At 42.5% G+C, this 15,811-nt stretch overlaps 1 protein-coding gene across 1 annotated transcript in view; it reads right to left on the minus strand.

Annotated features, from left to right (window-relative positions):
- Positions 1-255: 255 nt before the first annotated feature.
- The window catches only part of LOC119651877 (GATOR complex protein NPRL2-like), a 37,399-nt gene continuing 21,843 nt past the window's right edge, over positions 256-15,811 (minus strand). The window contains exons 2-8 of the mRNA XM_038055690.1: positions 14,958-15,499; positions 7,757-7,913; positions 7,534-7,660; positions 2,580-2,716; positions 2,244-2,472; positions 815-984; positions 256-705 (exon numbers count right to left, since the gene is read on the minus strand). Coding sequence (XP_037911618.1) covers positions 352-705; positions 815-984; positions 2,244-2,472; positions 2,580-2,716; positions 7,534-7,660; positions 7,757-7,913; positions 14,958-15,442 — 1,659 coding nt within the window. The 5' untranslated portion in view covers positions 15,443-15,499 and the 3' untranslated portion in view covers positions 256-351. The remainder of the gene's footprint in view (positions 706-814; positions 985-2,243; positions 2,473-2,579; positions 2,717-7,533; positions 7,661-7,756; positions 7,914-14,957; positions 15,500-15,811) is intronic.

The following is a 15,811-nucleotide window of genomic DNA, read 5'->3' on the forward strand; positions in this document are numbered from 1 at the left end:
AGCCTCCTGAGATTGAATGACTCTCCGCTTCATCATGGTGTCTATGACTTTTTGTTTTATTTTGTAGGGTACGAACCATTTTCAGTGCGCCGACCTTGCCTTTAGTTCGTTGGTTGTGGTAATATTGTTATTGTGAACACAGGGGAGTTTGGTTTTCACAATTTGACTAAACTTCTTCCAGTTGATTCTCTTGGGATCTCTGATAGGGTAGGAGGCACCTTATATAAGTTATGAGTCAAAAGAATTATAGCAATGACTAAAATTTTTATTAACAATATAAAAAAAATCCCCTGAATTAGTAACAAAGTTCAGTTATTCACGCATTCCCGTCTTACATGACCATAAACCATCTCATTTTAAAAGCACTATAACATGTTCATCTCTCGCTAAATATGCATCCAATTGTTGACAACTCATTCCAGTTGTGCAGGAGATTTCATCAAATGACTTGAGACCATTGTAAATAACTCGTGGTTCAGAGTTTCCAATTTGGCAATTATTTGAATTGCAGCTACTGCGTAAAGCACGACCGCCACGTGGTAGTGGTTTACTACTTGGTGGTGTTTGACTATTTGGTGGGCTGCTGGAGTTAACCATAGTCTCGAAAGTGGGAGTATTTGATGGGGTTCCTGATGGACCTAACTTTGGTTTCGTTATATCATCCTCCTCTACGGCAAAAAGGTTCCGGCTTATTGTTACCGGGTACTGGAATGAATGAAAGGGTAGAAAATATTAGGAACGACTTTGGATTTTTCACTTGCTGGTGTCAAAAAACACTGTCTTGAAAATTTGTTACTAAGGTAAAGTTACTTACTTTATCTACCCTCCTAATTAATCCCTCCAATAATCCAAAAAGCACCATTTGCCTTTCATTGATGTTTAATGCTGCCGGATTAAAACGTACACATAACTCTCCAAATGTCGCCCCGTGTGCCATTGAAGCGAATATTCGGAAAATGTCTCGCACTGAAGCTCGCTTCCTCTCTGTAAAGTTAATGACTTATGATAAATATATGCTTTTTTTATGAATCTAGAATAATTTGAATATTTGTATTTTCTTTTTAGGGTTTCGGATCTTTTAAGGTCTTGTATGGCATTCTTTTTCTTCAGCCATTTGTCCCGTTCACAAGGGGGGTCGACTCGTCGTGATCGGTTTCGCCATTTGGTTCTATCAAATGCCTAATCTAGATGCTATCTCGAGGCTTTTAAATCCCCATCCAGTGTGTCAAGGCACCGTTGTTTCGCAGTTTTTCCACGATCGATACAACCCCATATCGATCGCAGATATCCTCATTTCGGATGTGATCAAAACGTGTCACATCACTAGTCCAACGTAACATATTCGTCTCCATTACCGCAAGACACCGCTCATTGTTTTTTATAGTCAGCCAACACTCAGAACCATAGACGTTCGCTGATTCGTCGATCACAAAGAACATCAGTTGTCGAACGCTATTTCATTCAGGTTGCGTTAATGTGTGAAGCAATTTTATAACGCAGTTTCCGTTGGCTGATAGCATTACACCGAGATATTTGAATCGCTCAATTCTGGGCGGGCCACTGCCGTTGACAGTGATTATGACTGTTTTATGGAAATCGGTGGTCAAAAACTCAGTTTTATTCAGGTTCAATCTGAGACTGTGTGGTATGAGGCGATCATTCCATGTTGTGAACGAAACTCGCTCAGTTCAGTCTACGGAAAACTGTGGAATTATGGAAGTCCTGAGTTGGTATCTACTTGATGATGGATCGGACCATTGGAAGCAATTGCCTCTCACATTTTTTGGTTCAAGGAGTCCTTGTTTTGGTCACACTGCACCCAGAGCAGAGGAGACGCGATTGGCCTAATGTGTTCCCAGGCTAGAGGTGCGTCAACATCTGATCAGCTGCCTCTGTCCTGGATGAAACCACTCACCAGGCAGGCCCTCATTTTTCTGAAAATAGGTGATTTCTCCAAAACGAGCGCCGTAGAGTAAAAGAAGTGGGAGAGAGTTTCCACTAACTTGGTCCGCCCCGTGGTCGAGTGCATGTGACATCCTCAGGACTCCTACGATTTCAAAAATAAATTATTTTCGCTTAGCCCCGAAGTAGGTGATTTTCGTCCTCTATACGTTTCATACTCGTGGTACAGGTTCTCCCCAACTGTTCCGGTCTGTCATCAAGTGGATGTGGATGCAGGACTCCCTCAACTCCGAAAACAAAAAAAAACATCCCCAGATATCGCATTGAAAATTATAAATTACCTGATTTAGAGCATCTCTGTATACATTTCTTCTGTAAATCACGACATTTAGCCAACTGAGATAATTTCGGTGTTGGGCGATAAACGTTTCCATATTGAAAAACAGGAACTATCACAGCTACCCCTAAGATCACCAAATGCTTGATACAATCACAGACTAATTCCACTGCAACATCAGCCAGAGCTGTTATCCGATTGACGTGATTGAATCCATCAATGTATGGTAGGATCTGAAAGTGGAAAACAGTGGGTTTGATTGAATGCTCTTATTAGAGTTCATGGGTCAGGTAATAATAGCTTTTTGATTTCTTTTTGTGTTGTCTTTGAAGATACTTACTCGACTCGTTGTTAAATCCCATTGTTCTCCCACATATTTATAAAATTCATCTGTTAGCGCAGCCGCATCGTGTGGGTAGACTTTTACAGTTTCTGGGTAACGTGGTACTACACACAGTGGTATCAGAGTGCTCCCTTCTGTAAATTGAAGAGATTCAAATTATACGTGATGAAACAATTCTTCGGTTCCCTGGGGGAAAGTGGGAAACGTGGGTGACCCGTCGGTGAACGAGAGAATATGAGAATGGAATGCAGAATATGCCGTGACAAAAGGAACTGCACTTTTACTTTGGTGAAGGAAGCAGAAGCTGCCGCAGATAGTAACTATTTCGTTATTGTACACTGCATCTTAGGTTAGAGGTGGTCATAAGTCTTTCGATGGTTCTACTAGGGACGCTGACGTGGGGCATGGCAGCGATAGATAAGCATTTGAAGTCGTGCATAGATTTATTCACCACAATTCCGCCTATTCTGGATTATTTGACAAGTTATCGTAACATGGGGTTACCGACTGCTTCTCCAAACATCCCTGAAATTATCTTTACCAGCAACACGTACAAACGGAGCAAAGTTGTCTACCTTAACGATCTCCCCTCTGCTGAGTTGCTACTTCCACTCATTCGTCAATCCTAGGAATCTGAAATGTTCTCAGTGAGCGGAAGGAGGGGGTGATCGTTAACGGTGCGAAGACAACTGGAATGGTATTTGCGTACTTCTCTTTGCATTATCCTGGAATTTATCCAAATTTTGGTCAACAGAGGGCAGGTTGGCTTCAGCTGCTTTCGGTTAATTCGACAGAAACTTCAAACGCGTAATCAGGGGATGTATCTGGAGTACTCTACGTACCTGTAACTATTATTATCATCATCAATGGCGCAACGACCGGTATCCGGTCTAGGCCTTAACTATTATCAGACTGACATATTATCTCCCAAAGTGGTGAGCTGGTCTGTCGTCACTCAGTTAAGAATGTCAGTGTACGACCCTTCCCGGGTAATGATAACCTCCGGTCGAATCCTCCTCCGACCTTCCCTTTTCCGAGGAACCACCTTCTCAAGGCTTCCAACCTCTTGTGGGATCCACTTCTTCTTTTCGAAATTCAACCACCTTGCTCCACTTACTTGCGAGTTGAGCCTTTTTCCTCTAGGGGGTTTGCTGCCCTGTTTATCCGTTCAGCTTCTTCCCCGTGTTTTGAAAGGGCTTACTTTCTCGCCCGATGTCTTCAATACTGTTTCATCCTGGGCCTTTTATGTTAACTTGGTGCTCTTTATCATAGCTTTTATATTCTGTTTAATACATCGGCGTTGCTTGATATGTTCGCAGAGCTTCAAAATTTTGTTTGCCCAGTACGATAAAGGCAGCTTCCGATTGATCGCTGATATAAATGTCAAGATTGCATTTGACATATATCGGCATTTTCATCTAGAAGGACACTGACGGACACATTCCTTGTAGCATTTTTGGCTTTTTCTTAAGCATCGAATCTAGGCTGGTTCCACTTTACTCAGACCCCTTATCTGTCTGTCCTTAAAACCCAATACACCATAGTGTCGTAGTGGTCTATAAAGTAATAAAATAGACTTGCGGGTTGTATTGCAATAGGCGGAGGAGGAGACGGTTGTCGAATAAAGTATGTTTTATTTAAATTGAAGGAGCTTCTATGGGTAGTCCCGCCCCTTATCTGTGTACTAAATAATTCGTAAAATTGCTCCTTGTGAAAAATTATTCCATTAAGGATAAGAAGTGAATAATACTCTAGGGATCTGAACCACTCAGGAACTTTCGTCTATTAACTTGTGTTATCCAACCAATGAATATAGCATATGGTACATTGTTAGAGGGTATGGGCGCTTGCAGTGTTGCAGCAGGGAACCTGGAGGATAGGGGAGTGTGAGTTTCGGTGTTGAACAAAACGAAACAAAAAGAGAGCCAGAGAAATACTTTAGGGTGACCAGATGGTAACAATATTTTTTCCAATTGTCGGCTTATTTTGCGGATGACTTTGGGTTTATATCCTTATAAGGTTGTGCTAACACAAGAATTGAAGCCGGACGACCATATATAATACCGTGAGCTTGCTAAGTGGGCATTAGGACTGTTGTTCAGATTTTGACCAAGAAGTCATCTTCTTGGACAAAGCCAACTTTTGGTTCAGCAACTGTGTAAATAACCAAAGTTCTATTATTAGAGCAATCACAATCCACAAGTGTTCGATCAAGCATCAATGCATCCAAAAAGATTGACCGCACTAACGGTTTATGGAGGCATAATGGAACCTTATTTCTTTTGAAATGAGGAAGGAAGCACCGTTACTGGCAATGCTCCGCGGTGCAGAGCGATGCTAACCGACTTTATATGGCCGCAGTTCGACAACATGAATATATCCGAGCTGCGGTTCAGCAAGATGGCCCTTTGGCTACAGGCAGGCTATGCAACACCTCTAAGCTGTGAAGAAAAAATTTGGCGACTGAGTCATCTAGCGGTGAACGTTCCTCAAATTGTCGCCGCGATCATATGACTTGACACCACTCGATAATTTTCATTGAGGTTACCTCTCGAGACGAGATGAAATCCGAGTAGAATTTGAAAATGTAGCCAGGCAGGGTTGAACTTTGTTGCCGGTAGTTTTTTTTATCATTATTGGTGATGTTCTTCATTCGACCCTGGCTGGAAGACTTAGAAGGGTTCAATGGACGATGTCGTCTCCGTAAACCACCTCGATTGCGCTGTCGATATCTGCTGATAGCAACTTTTTCGCCGAGTCAGGAGTCCTGGCCAAATGGCTTGGATAAGGAAGCCAGCAGAATTGGATTAAAGATAAACACCAGCGAAATCCAGATTTTTAGCTTGATGGGTCATCGCATCAATGGGTAGAACATTGAAATTGTCGATCAATTTGTAAATATATGCGGCGTTGTTTCTACTGGTAGTGACAGTGAATTCGAAATAAGTGCTACCCATCGCATTAACAGCGTTAGATCCACTTTCGTTGTTTTGTCTAAAACAGGAAATGCAAGATACCTTAACACTAACATCAAGTTGAGTTTGTTCTTCGTAAACGTCTTCATGGTGCTGTCATATGAGAGTATTATAGAAAGACTATCATTATCACTATAAAGTTCCAAGCCTTCATAAACACCTGTCATCGCATTGTCAATCTCGAAACAAAAGCGTACAGTCCGGCAGATACGCAAGTAGCAGGGTATAGGTTACATTTGAAAAAAGAGCTATGCTATCCACTATCTCAGAATGGTCAACGAGTGGGTTGCCTCATAAACGCGTGGCGAAAAACTCCATTTTTGTCGCATAATTTTCACTTCAGTCATAAACTGGGAAAACATTTTTCAGAATAGAGCGTTTTTATAATTAGAAATACGTAGGTGAGCTCTTTTAGAAAAGCTTCGGTTCGGTTAATCTTACCGAAAGTAGAGATAAACGTCCCACGACAGTGAAACATTTCTGCATTTCTGAAGCACTAGGTTTTACGTGGCATGCGAGTTGTCAATAGTTGGTATAACCCTCTAACTGGGTTAACCTGGCATGGTTTGCGACTTTTCACTCAGAGAGGAAGACATTCGTTGCATATTGTGTTGAGTATGCTGAGCAACGTTGAATAAAATCAAGCTACAACCCCAGGCTAATATATGGAAGAGAGGAGGCGTGGTTCTCGTCTTTCATAAATAAGTGCTTTCCATTTGAGTACGGCAAAAAGAGGACAGTTTTCATTGTTCTTCTCCATTGATGGTATCAGGTGAAAGAAGGTAGATAGGAGAATGGGCCCATCTGTTGTTATCATGCCCACGGACATTTAGCAATACTCTGCAGCTTGGTCTTAAGAAAAGTTTTGACAAATTTTCCTATGTTGAGCTTTCTAATGTTAGAGTGCCAGAAACTTTTAGTTATCGCGGAAAGCAGTGCGCTGGTGGTCACTGGCTATTTTGCCAATTCATGGAAATATGTGTTTCCTCCGCAAATCGAACTGAGACATGCCATGTTGCTGACTTTTTCAAAATCTTCTAATGAGCACCCTACAAAGCAAATTAAGCCATTTCATCACTTCTAGGGTGTAGGTCGTTCGTAAGAAATCCAGGATGAAAATTACATTGGGACCTCAGCCTAATTTTATGCGAGCCTTTATTCACCTTGCAGGGCTGATATGAGGAGTTGCAGAGGGTAATTCCGGGGGTAACAAATTTTGTCGAGTGCTCGGAATCGAGAGTAATAAGGGGGCAAGAATAATTTTCTTCTTGGATCCAGATTTTCTCGCTACCGTCCTGCGGCGAATCAACGCTATACTCCACATAGTGGATACTATCCCATACCATACCGTACTATATTCCTCGAAGTGCCTGAAGCTAATTGGTGATACTGGATGTCATTCACTGGGAGTATCTTGTATATGTTATCGTTAGTTGCTGATCCTTGAATTGTGGTGATCCTCATCACTGATTATGGGGGTAAGGTGTATGGTTAAATGTTCTTTACGTTCTACATAGAAAAGAAACAGGTTGTAAAAAAGGATATCTGCACTAGATTCTCTGATCAGAAATCATTTCCCGCAGTGTTGACAATTTTTAAGGAATAATAACCTTCGCAATCTACTTACATATAGAAACACGAAACTTTTTTTCCCCATCAGTTTCGAGACCATATTATGCAAAATTCAAAAGTGTCTCTATTTTTATCAGTTACACAACTTCAGGTGAGCGGTAATTTTATCTATTTTTGCTTCACATTTCTGTTTACTTCATTTACTCCCCATTTGTATTCTAAGACGATATTCGACACCTACGGGCATTGTGTAAGGTTCTGGTGTATATGCGCGTATGGTGCCATCTTATGTTACCGAGATTGCAGCTTTGAAACATTTTATCAAGTTTATTATGATATATATGAGATCATTAATTTCTTACAAAGTGAAAAAAAATCAATAAACAAACAAACGCATATCTTACCCTGGAGCATGCATGTCTTTTTCGAATTAATATCATCCCGGACTTGCGTTAGAAGCCTTGTTAGCCGGGCCATTTGTATAGGACTGTATTGATGCGATAAGATCCTGCAAGAGTGCTCCATTGCAAGCTGGGGAGATAAGTAGTAATATTAATTGGAGAAAGTATCTTTTCCGTAACCTCCATTTTTAACTACTTTGAGAATATAATTTGAAAAGGTACTTACCAAATATTCGGATAGTTTACGAACAACTGGTTCATATCCAATTGTCCTTGTGGTTGGTTCAAACACAAAGCATACGTTAAAGTAGAATGCATTCCTGGCATAGTGTTGATTATCAATTCGAACTGGATATCCTAAAATTTTGATTCCTAGAAGTGAACTGAATTCAGAAATATTGGCAATTTCAAAAATGTGTAATTTTTGTGCGATTTCAATCGGATGACGGATATCTCCTTCTATATTTTCAAATTTGATATCACCAAAGATTTTATAGATTTACTGGACTCCATAATATGAGGCTGGTGCTAAAGAAATGCAAATGCATCTATCTATCTATAAAATTCTCACCCACTTCTTTCTCCTACTCGCTTGACGCACATTCCGTATCCTGCTTAAATTCCACTCAAGACCTCGGAGTCACTTTCGACAAGAAGCTCCGCTTTGACACCCATTGCCTCGATGTCATCAATCGAGCAGCAAAATTGTCAGGCTTTATTCTTCGCTCCTCCTCTGATTTTGACTCCATCCAACCCTTCTTAGCTCTCTTTAATTCCCTCGTGAGGAATACCCTCGAGTATCGCTCCGTGATCTAGTCACCCTCCCGTAACTGTGATTGTCTTGCCCTTGAAATTGTGCAACGTAAATTCACCCGTTCCCTCTTCTTTAAGAAAAGCTTCCCTCGTGTGGATTACCCCTCCCGCCTCCGCTTTCTGAACCTTCCCTTCCTACAATAGCGTACAACTTTCCTCGGGTCTGATGGACTGCTCCGCCGCTGACGAGATCACCTGCCGTCCTGCGTCTTATAACACACGTAGCGCAGACATTTTCAACGTGCCCTTCGCAGAGCTCGAAGTCTATTTTCATTCCCCGATTCCCAGGCTTTGCCGAAATTATAATGCAAAACAGCTTGGTCCTTTTAACTTCCCTACTTTAAGTAGTTTTAAACGTAGGATAAGTTTTTTGCTTTCTCCTCCTCCTGAGGACAATAATTAATTGGAATTTTCTCTGTTTGTTGTCCGTTAATTAAATAAATAAACTCAGTGCTCACAGCTCCCACCTTTTCACCAAATTTTGTCTCAGAAAAGTACGTGTAACAGACAGACAGACATTGAACCATATTTAGTAAGGTTTTGTTTTACAAACAAAACCTTAATAAGGGGGATACTTTGAAATTTTAGTAGAAATTAGTAGAACATTCGAATCCGAAAAAGCTGGATTAAAATACGGGGAAGAGAGTGCAGCTACCAATGGAATGGGGGATGAAAAGGAAACCATTAGGAAAGAGGTTGTCAATTTTCTTTAGACCACTTATATAATTGATAAGGCAGGCGAGATTAGAGATCCTCCAGGATTTAAATAGGAAATCCGCATACTATATACAGACGAACAAGGGGAACTCAGTTGCCATCATGGAAAAGAAGGAATACGATGAATTGCCGGAAGAAACACTCAGCAACCGCCATTTGCTTTTAACTTCGAACATATTCATTATCACTTTCCGTCAGGAGGGCTAAGGGTGCTCTGAAGAATTGTAGAATCATCACGTAGCACTCACTCAGCACGGGTATGGTACTCCCCGGTATTGCCAAGGATCCAAGAATTCACAAATCTGGAAACCAGCTCAGCTCATAATAGCTACGGATTACCCTACACAAAAAATATAACAGTGGTTGGTTAGTAGCTTAATGTATTTTCTGGGAACAGGGAGCAAATACTCAGGAAGAAGTGAAGAAGCAATGAAACATATTAATGAACTTTGATGTAAAGTCTTTCTACCCCAGTGTTCGAGTGAAAGAGGCTTTATCCCACCTAGACTGAGGACAAGGTACATCTGCTTCTCAGCACTCATTTTCCGGGGTGTTAAGATGGGCATTGGGTTCGAATGGCAGCTTCCTAGCCCGTACTCCCCTCCACTGTACTGCGGGAAGTACTCTTGGGGCGACCCACTCGTCGGCCATTTTGGGAGAGTGGATTCAATTTCATGGCGTAGCTCGCAATGTAATTTCCGCCCCTCCTTAATGTACGACCTTTCTACTGTCACTTCCGTCTTCCAATGACAGTGCGTACGAGTGCCAGGCTTGTGCGCCGACCAAGTTCTTCCTTTGAGATAGTGTCAGAGCAGCGTACTCTGACAGGTATTGACGAAGGCTTGGAGTTTTCGAGTGGGGGTGGTGATTGTAATACACAAAGAACGCTAGCGCAGAATGGCCTTAACTTGATTTTTTGTTGAGATAATTGCGTTTTCAGATTTTAGATAAAGCAGCGAAAGCATATCTAGCGCTGTTAATGCGCCAGACAACATCTAGTTCGGTGCCAAATTGATTAACGCCTTCGATGTTCCGCCCATTAATGCAGATAGAACGCAATGACGCGTCAGACTGAGAACCTTGGTTTTGTTGTTGTTTATCTTTAATGCAACTCTCTCTTTTCAAATCCAGAGCCATTTGGCTAATGTCCATGACCCGGCGAGAGACCCAACAGATATCATCAGCGTAGTTGAACTGTTTGAGGAAAGTTGTCAGTCCATTGAATTTGTTCACGTTCTTTGGGTAAAGCAGCATGAAGAACGTTACCGATAGCAAGAAGAAATTATATCAGTCACAAGATACAACCCTATGTAAGTAAATGGGTCACAAGATGGGATTTGGCTCCAGTACGACTGTGTTGAAAGAGAGTCGACGGGCCAACCGTGCGCGTCGTAGACAAGAGCCAAGTTAAGAAAATTAAATCAAGGACGTTGAAACTCCAGCCAATGATTGGCGTAAGTTAGCCCTCATGCACAGCTCCAACCCCCATGTTCACCCAACCAGTGCTTCTTGCATATTGTCGATATATGAGGCTGCTTCGAGCGCAACATTGAGTTTAAGGGCCGAGAAGCTCTCGGAAGATGCCATGTATCCTCTCGACTCAATCGGTTTAGCACTCATTTCTTCCAGCCCCTTGGATTTTGGGGTGTTCCAAGCTCGACTAGTACCATTCGCTGAAGAATCAGTGATCGCGATCGAACCTAAACCACTCTAGCATTTGGGTATTATCCCTGTCGATTTCTCTAAGTCATCTGCGAGGTCCATTCAACATGAGCATTTCTTGGTGGAACCAATAATTACGGCAAGTCCGTTTCTATTGGACAAAATTCTTAAAAACGATGTTAAGTTTGTTTGGTAGAAAGAAAAAGAGCAAGCATAGCAGCAAGTCCGAAATATGCTGATGTCCGACCTTGTTCTCACACATTAGGATCCCCTAATGAAAATCGTGATTGCAGCGTGCACTTCTAGCTACGGAGTCGTCGCCGTTTTGATGCACAAATTCTACGATTTCACTCTTTGCCTGGTCCTGCGTGCGAGGCTTCACTCAAAAGTGCGCGGTGAGGCTACCCTCAGGTTCAGTGTGAAACTCTCGCCCCGTTTTTTCCGGAAAAATGTTTCATAAGCGGGTAGGCGTTTCGAGCTTCAAACTTATCACAAACTGCTCCTGGTAATCTTCGAATCAAAAACTGGAATTCCCGACCACACAGCGATCTGGTTGCAGCAATACGGTCTCACGCTCTCGCCCACGACTTCAGGATTTGCTATGTGAATACCGAAAGCTACGGGTATGCGGACTCCATCCCTCGTCTCATTGCAGCGAGGACATCACAGCGGCGAAGGAACTTGAGTTTCTAGAGGACTTTCAGGCACGTCACGGGATCTGTCCAACAATAACCAGCGACGAAGGCACGCAGTTCACATTGTTGGAGTTCCAAGAATCGAGCGCATCGCATAGTCAAATGGCCAAACCAACCGCTCTTAGACTTGCTGAAGAGTCAAGAAAGCGGAAATCTATCCAGGAGCTAAGAATGGTATACTGAATTCTCCAAAGTAACAAACTATATAGAGAAATCAACGCGAATGTTAAAAGAGGTATACCCATTGATACCTACATACAATAGATCCGCGCTGTCCTGCATTGGACTTCCGGAAATCAAAGAAGAACCTACGGCCGAGACTATTTAGAAATACATACTCTCCGTAATATTTCATCGAGTTGACGGTTCTTGCAACCCCTTCAACAAGCAAGTGTTGCAAGGGGAACTAGAACACTGCGAAAGCGGTTGTTACCCATGAAAAGGTGAGAGCTGCCATACTGTCCTTTGAACATTTCAAAGCACCTGGCATGGATGGCATCTATCCGGCAATGCTAAAGGAGGGTATGGAGCATTTAGAGCGACCTCTAAGAAATATTTTCCGAGGATGTCTTGCTCTGGGCTACGTGCCTTCTTCTTGGCAACAGGTTAAGGTAGTTTTCATACCGAAACCTGGGAAAGATGACTATTCTAATCCAAAGAACTTCAGACAGATCAGCTTGACCTCATTCTTGCTGAAAGGTTTGAAGAGACTGGTGGAGCGTCACATTCGTGGAAAAGCACTTAGGTCACACCCACTTAGTGAAAACCAACATGCTTACCAACGTGGAAAGTCCTGTGAGTCTGCTCTTCATTCTTTGGTCACAAAGATAGAGGATGCAACTTTGAATGGTGAGTACGCGATGGGGTTGTTCGTGGACATTGAAGGGGCTTTTGACTGTGCGCCTTTTCAAAAACTTTGTGATGGTGTTGATGATGCTTTAATTAAGTGGATCCATGCTATGCTAACGCAAAGATTGTTGTGCGCTGAGGTGGGGGTCGATCGCTACCTGACTACGGAAGCAACGAAGGGCTGCCCCCAAGGAGGTGTGCTTTTGCCGCTTCTGGGGAGTATGCTGATCGACTCACTGCTATGCGAACTGCAAAATTTGCCAATACACGCTCAAGCTTATGCTGATGACGTGGCTGTACTTGCTGTTGATCGGGATATTGGAACGGTGTGTAGGAATATACAGCGTGCCGTTGATTTGATAGACAGCTGGTGCCTTAGACATGGTTTGTCAGTTAATCCAAATAAAACCACAATGGTTTTATTCACAAAAAGGAGAAAACTGGATGGACTTTGTCTCCCTGAGATGAGGGGTACTACCCTTCAACTCTCCGAAGAAGTGAAATATCTGGGGGTCACTCTAGATAAAAAACTTCTTTGGAACAAACATGTAGAGGTAAAGATGAAATGAGCTCTCACAGCTTATGGGCTGTGCAGACGGGCCTTTGCCTCGACATGGGGACTCAGGTCTCATGTGGTAATGTGGATATGCGTTGCCATCATTAGGCCGATGTTTGTATATGCATCCGTAGTGCGGTGGGTTAAGGTGAGACAAAAAGGTTTTCACCATAAACTAGCCGCACTGCAAAGAACTGTTTGTCTGGGTATCACTGGTTCCATGAGACGACATCCGGCGCAGCTCTGAATGCACTACTCAATTTGCAGCCACTGGATATATTTATTCAAAGCACTGCAATGAGAGCAGCTCATAGGCTAATTCGATTAGATCTATGGGAAAACAACGGATGTGGGGGGCCCAGAGCATTGGAAGAGTTACTGGGAGGACTGAATCCAGTTCTTTCAATGCCTTCCGATTCTCGTGTCCCCATACATCTGTTTGGTAGAAGATATGTAGTTACCCTGAAGCGTAGAGAGGACTGGGAAGACCAAGAAGAATGCGTGGCGGGATATACGGAAGTCTTCTACACCGATCGCTCAAAAACAGAAGAGGGTTCTGGAGCCGGAGTCTACCTCTCGAATAAAAACGAGAAGTGGGCTTTTCCTTTGGGACAATATGCCACGGTTTTTCAAGCCGAAGTTTATGCGATCCTAAGGGTGGCAAACTGGGTGATTGACGAGCGGTTGAAGGGCAGGCGCATCGCAATCTGCAGTGACTGTCAAGCTGCATTGAGGGCATTGAGCAGTCCTTTGATCATCTCGAAAATCGTTCAGGAATGCAGAAACCGTTTGAACTCTATGTCTAGATTCAATACGGTGGAACTACTCTGGGTACCTGGTCACTGTGGCATAGAGGGAAATGAAATTTCGGACGCTTTAGCGAAAGAGGAGTCAATCTCCCCTATGCCGGGACCGGAGCCAGCAATCGGGCTATCAATAGCATTGGCTAAATCTGTTTTCAAAAACTGGGAACAAGTTTCCCATAATGACAGGTGGCAGAGCCTAAATGCTGCTCGACGTACCAAACTTTTCCTGCCAGAACCCAACATACGTACCGCAAAGTTTATCCTGTCGAAAAGCAGGAGGACCTACAGGTGTATTGTGGGCATTCTGACAGGCCATAATTCACTAACTGGGCTAACTTTTCCTGCCAGAACCCAACATACGTACCGCAAAGTTTATCCTGTCGAAAAGCAGGAGGACCTACAGGTGTATTGTGGGCATTCTGACAGGCCATAATTCACTAACTGGACATATGTTCAGAATAGGAATTACCGAAGATGAAACGTGTCCCTCCTGTAATGAGGAAGCGGAATCCACGGAGCATTTCCTATGTGAATGCCCCGCCTATGGACGCATCAGGCATCAGATCTTTGGTGCCGATGTTCTCCAATTGCGACGGGTAGCATCACATCCACTAACGGAAATCCTGCGATACGTTAACGAATCCGGAATATTCCGTTAGACGGGGGTGGCGAGTACAATGGGCCAACACGGCCTGAGTGCTCAGAAGCTGTAGCTTCTCTTCCACCATACACACACACACACAATATTTCATCCTTGAATCCGGGACTCACGCCTGCCTCTCAACCACCTTCATGACAGTTTATCCAATATCAAATTCAACTCAAATACGTCAAGGGAAGAATCTCGCTGCAGCTCAACAAAGTTAGGTAATGAACGATGTTTGCTATTTGGAAATAGTCAGAATGACCATCCAGGCTGATTACATCCGCTCCCGAAAGCAGAGCTATCTTAAAAATAGAAAAGTCGCGGCAATTGACCATAGAAATCGATCAGCACCAATAAGAAGGAACAATGACCCGGAAGCACGGATTTTTTGGTGCCCCAGCTTATCTGGGCGTTTCGATGGATGGATAGATTATGAAATACCAAGAAAAACGCTCAAATAAATGGAATTTGGCAAGCCAACCCTTCCGCGACGTCTCAGGCAAATCACCCAAGCTGTGAATCATTACAGTTGATCAGGTTAATCTGGTCTACGATTTATAACCTGCATTGCTTTTGCATCAGCCTTATATACATTTCCAATTTTCCGGGATGACTTGTACTCCGATAGAAATAATCGCACTTAATTTACTCAAATAAAACAGTCAAAACCCTCCAATACTTACACACTTAAAAAGCTACGTTGCAATTGTACTTGCGGTATAACATATCGGCTAACAGTCTCAAATCTCTTCTTGGTTATAAAGTCTTCAGGTACCTGAACTGCAATCCTTCGTCCTTGAGTCACATGAAATTCACACAGAAAGATACACTGTACAGCCTCATTGGCATTGTCCTTCTTTCCTCTGAGCGATTCCTCCAGGATACTATGGGGAATTCCTTGTTGTTGTTCGGGGGTTTGTTCCTTGCATTCATTACTTCTTGATTGATCTGGTAGCCTCTGATTCAGGGATTCTTCCGTTGGTTTGTTGTTATTCGGAATAACGCTCTCGTTGTTGTTTTGCAGTGATAGTATTCGCTTATCATTAATTATATTAATCTTGTTTGTTTCTTTCGAGTATTCAGATTTTTTATTTGGTTCGTTTATTGAATTATTTGTTATAACAATTCCATCGTCCGGTTTAACGTCGTTGTTCGTACCCATTTTCATAGGATTTATTGATCTTTTTAATGTGCAGTGATTTCGAATTTATTCGGATTGATATGCCTGAAACAAAGAGAAGGTCGATTAGAACGTGTTATTGGGAGAATTCTGAAGACATTATTTACTACTTATTAATCTTGTTGTTATTCTGATTTAAATCAAGCCGTGATAAATATACAAAATAATGGGCATTCATAAGGTGGAAGTCTAGATCTGCATATTTTATTGTATGCCCAGAGCACGCCCCTTTAAGGTGATACATTTATTTCTGGAAAAAAACCTGAAAACTCCTCGTTATTTGTTACTTAAGCGATAAGATATTTATTTGGCTCCATGGAGATTCATTTTTTTATCGTCAACTATTCATGATTTTGT

Source organism: Hermetia illucens, chromosome 3 (assembly GCF_905115235.1).
Source record: "Hermetia illucens chromosome 3, iHerIll2.2.curated.20191125, whole genome shotgun sequence".
Lineage (NCBI taxonomy): Eukaryota > Metazoa > Arthropoda > Insecta > Diptera > Stratiomyidae > Hermetia > Hermetia illucens.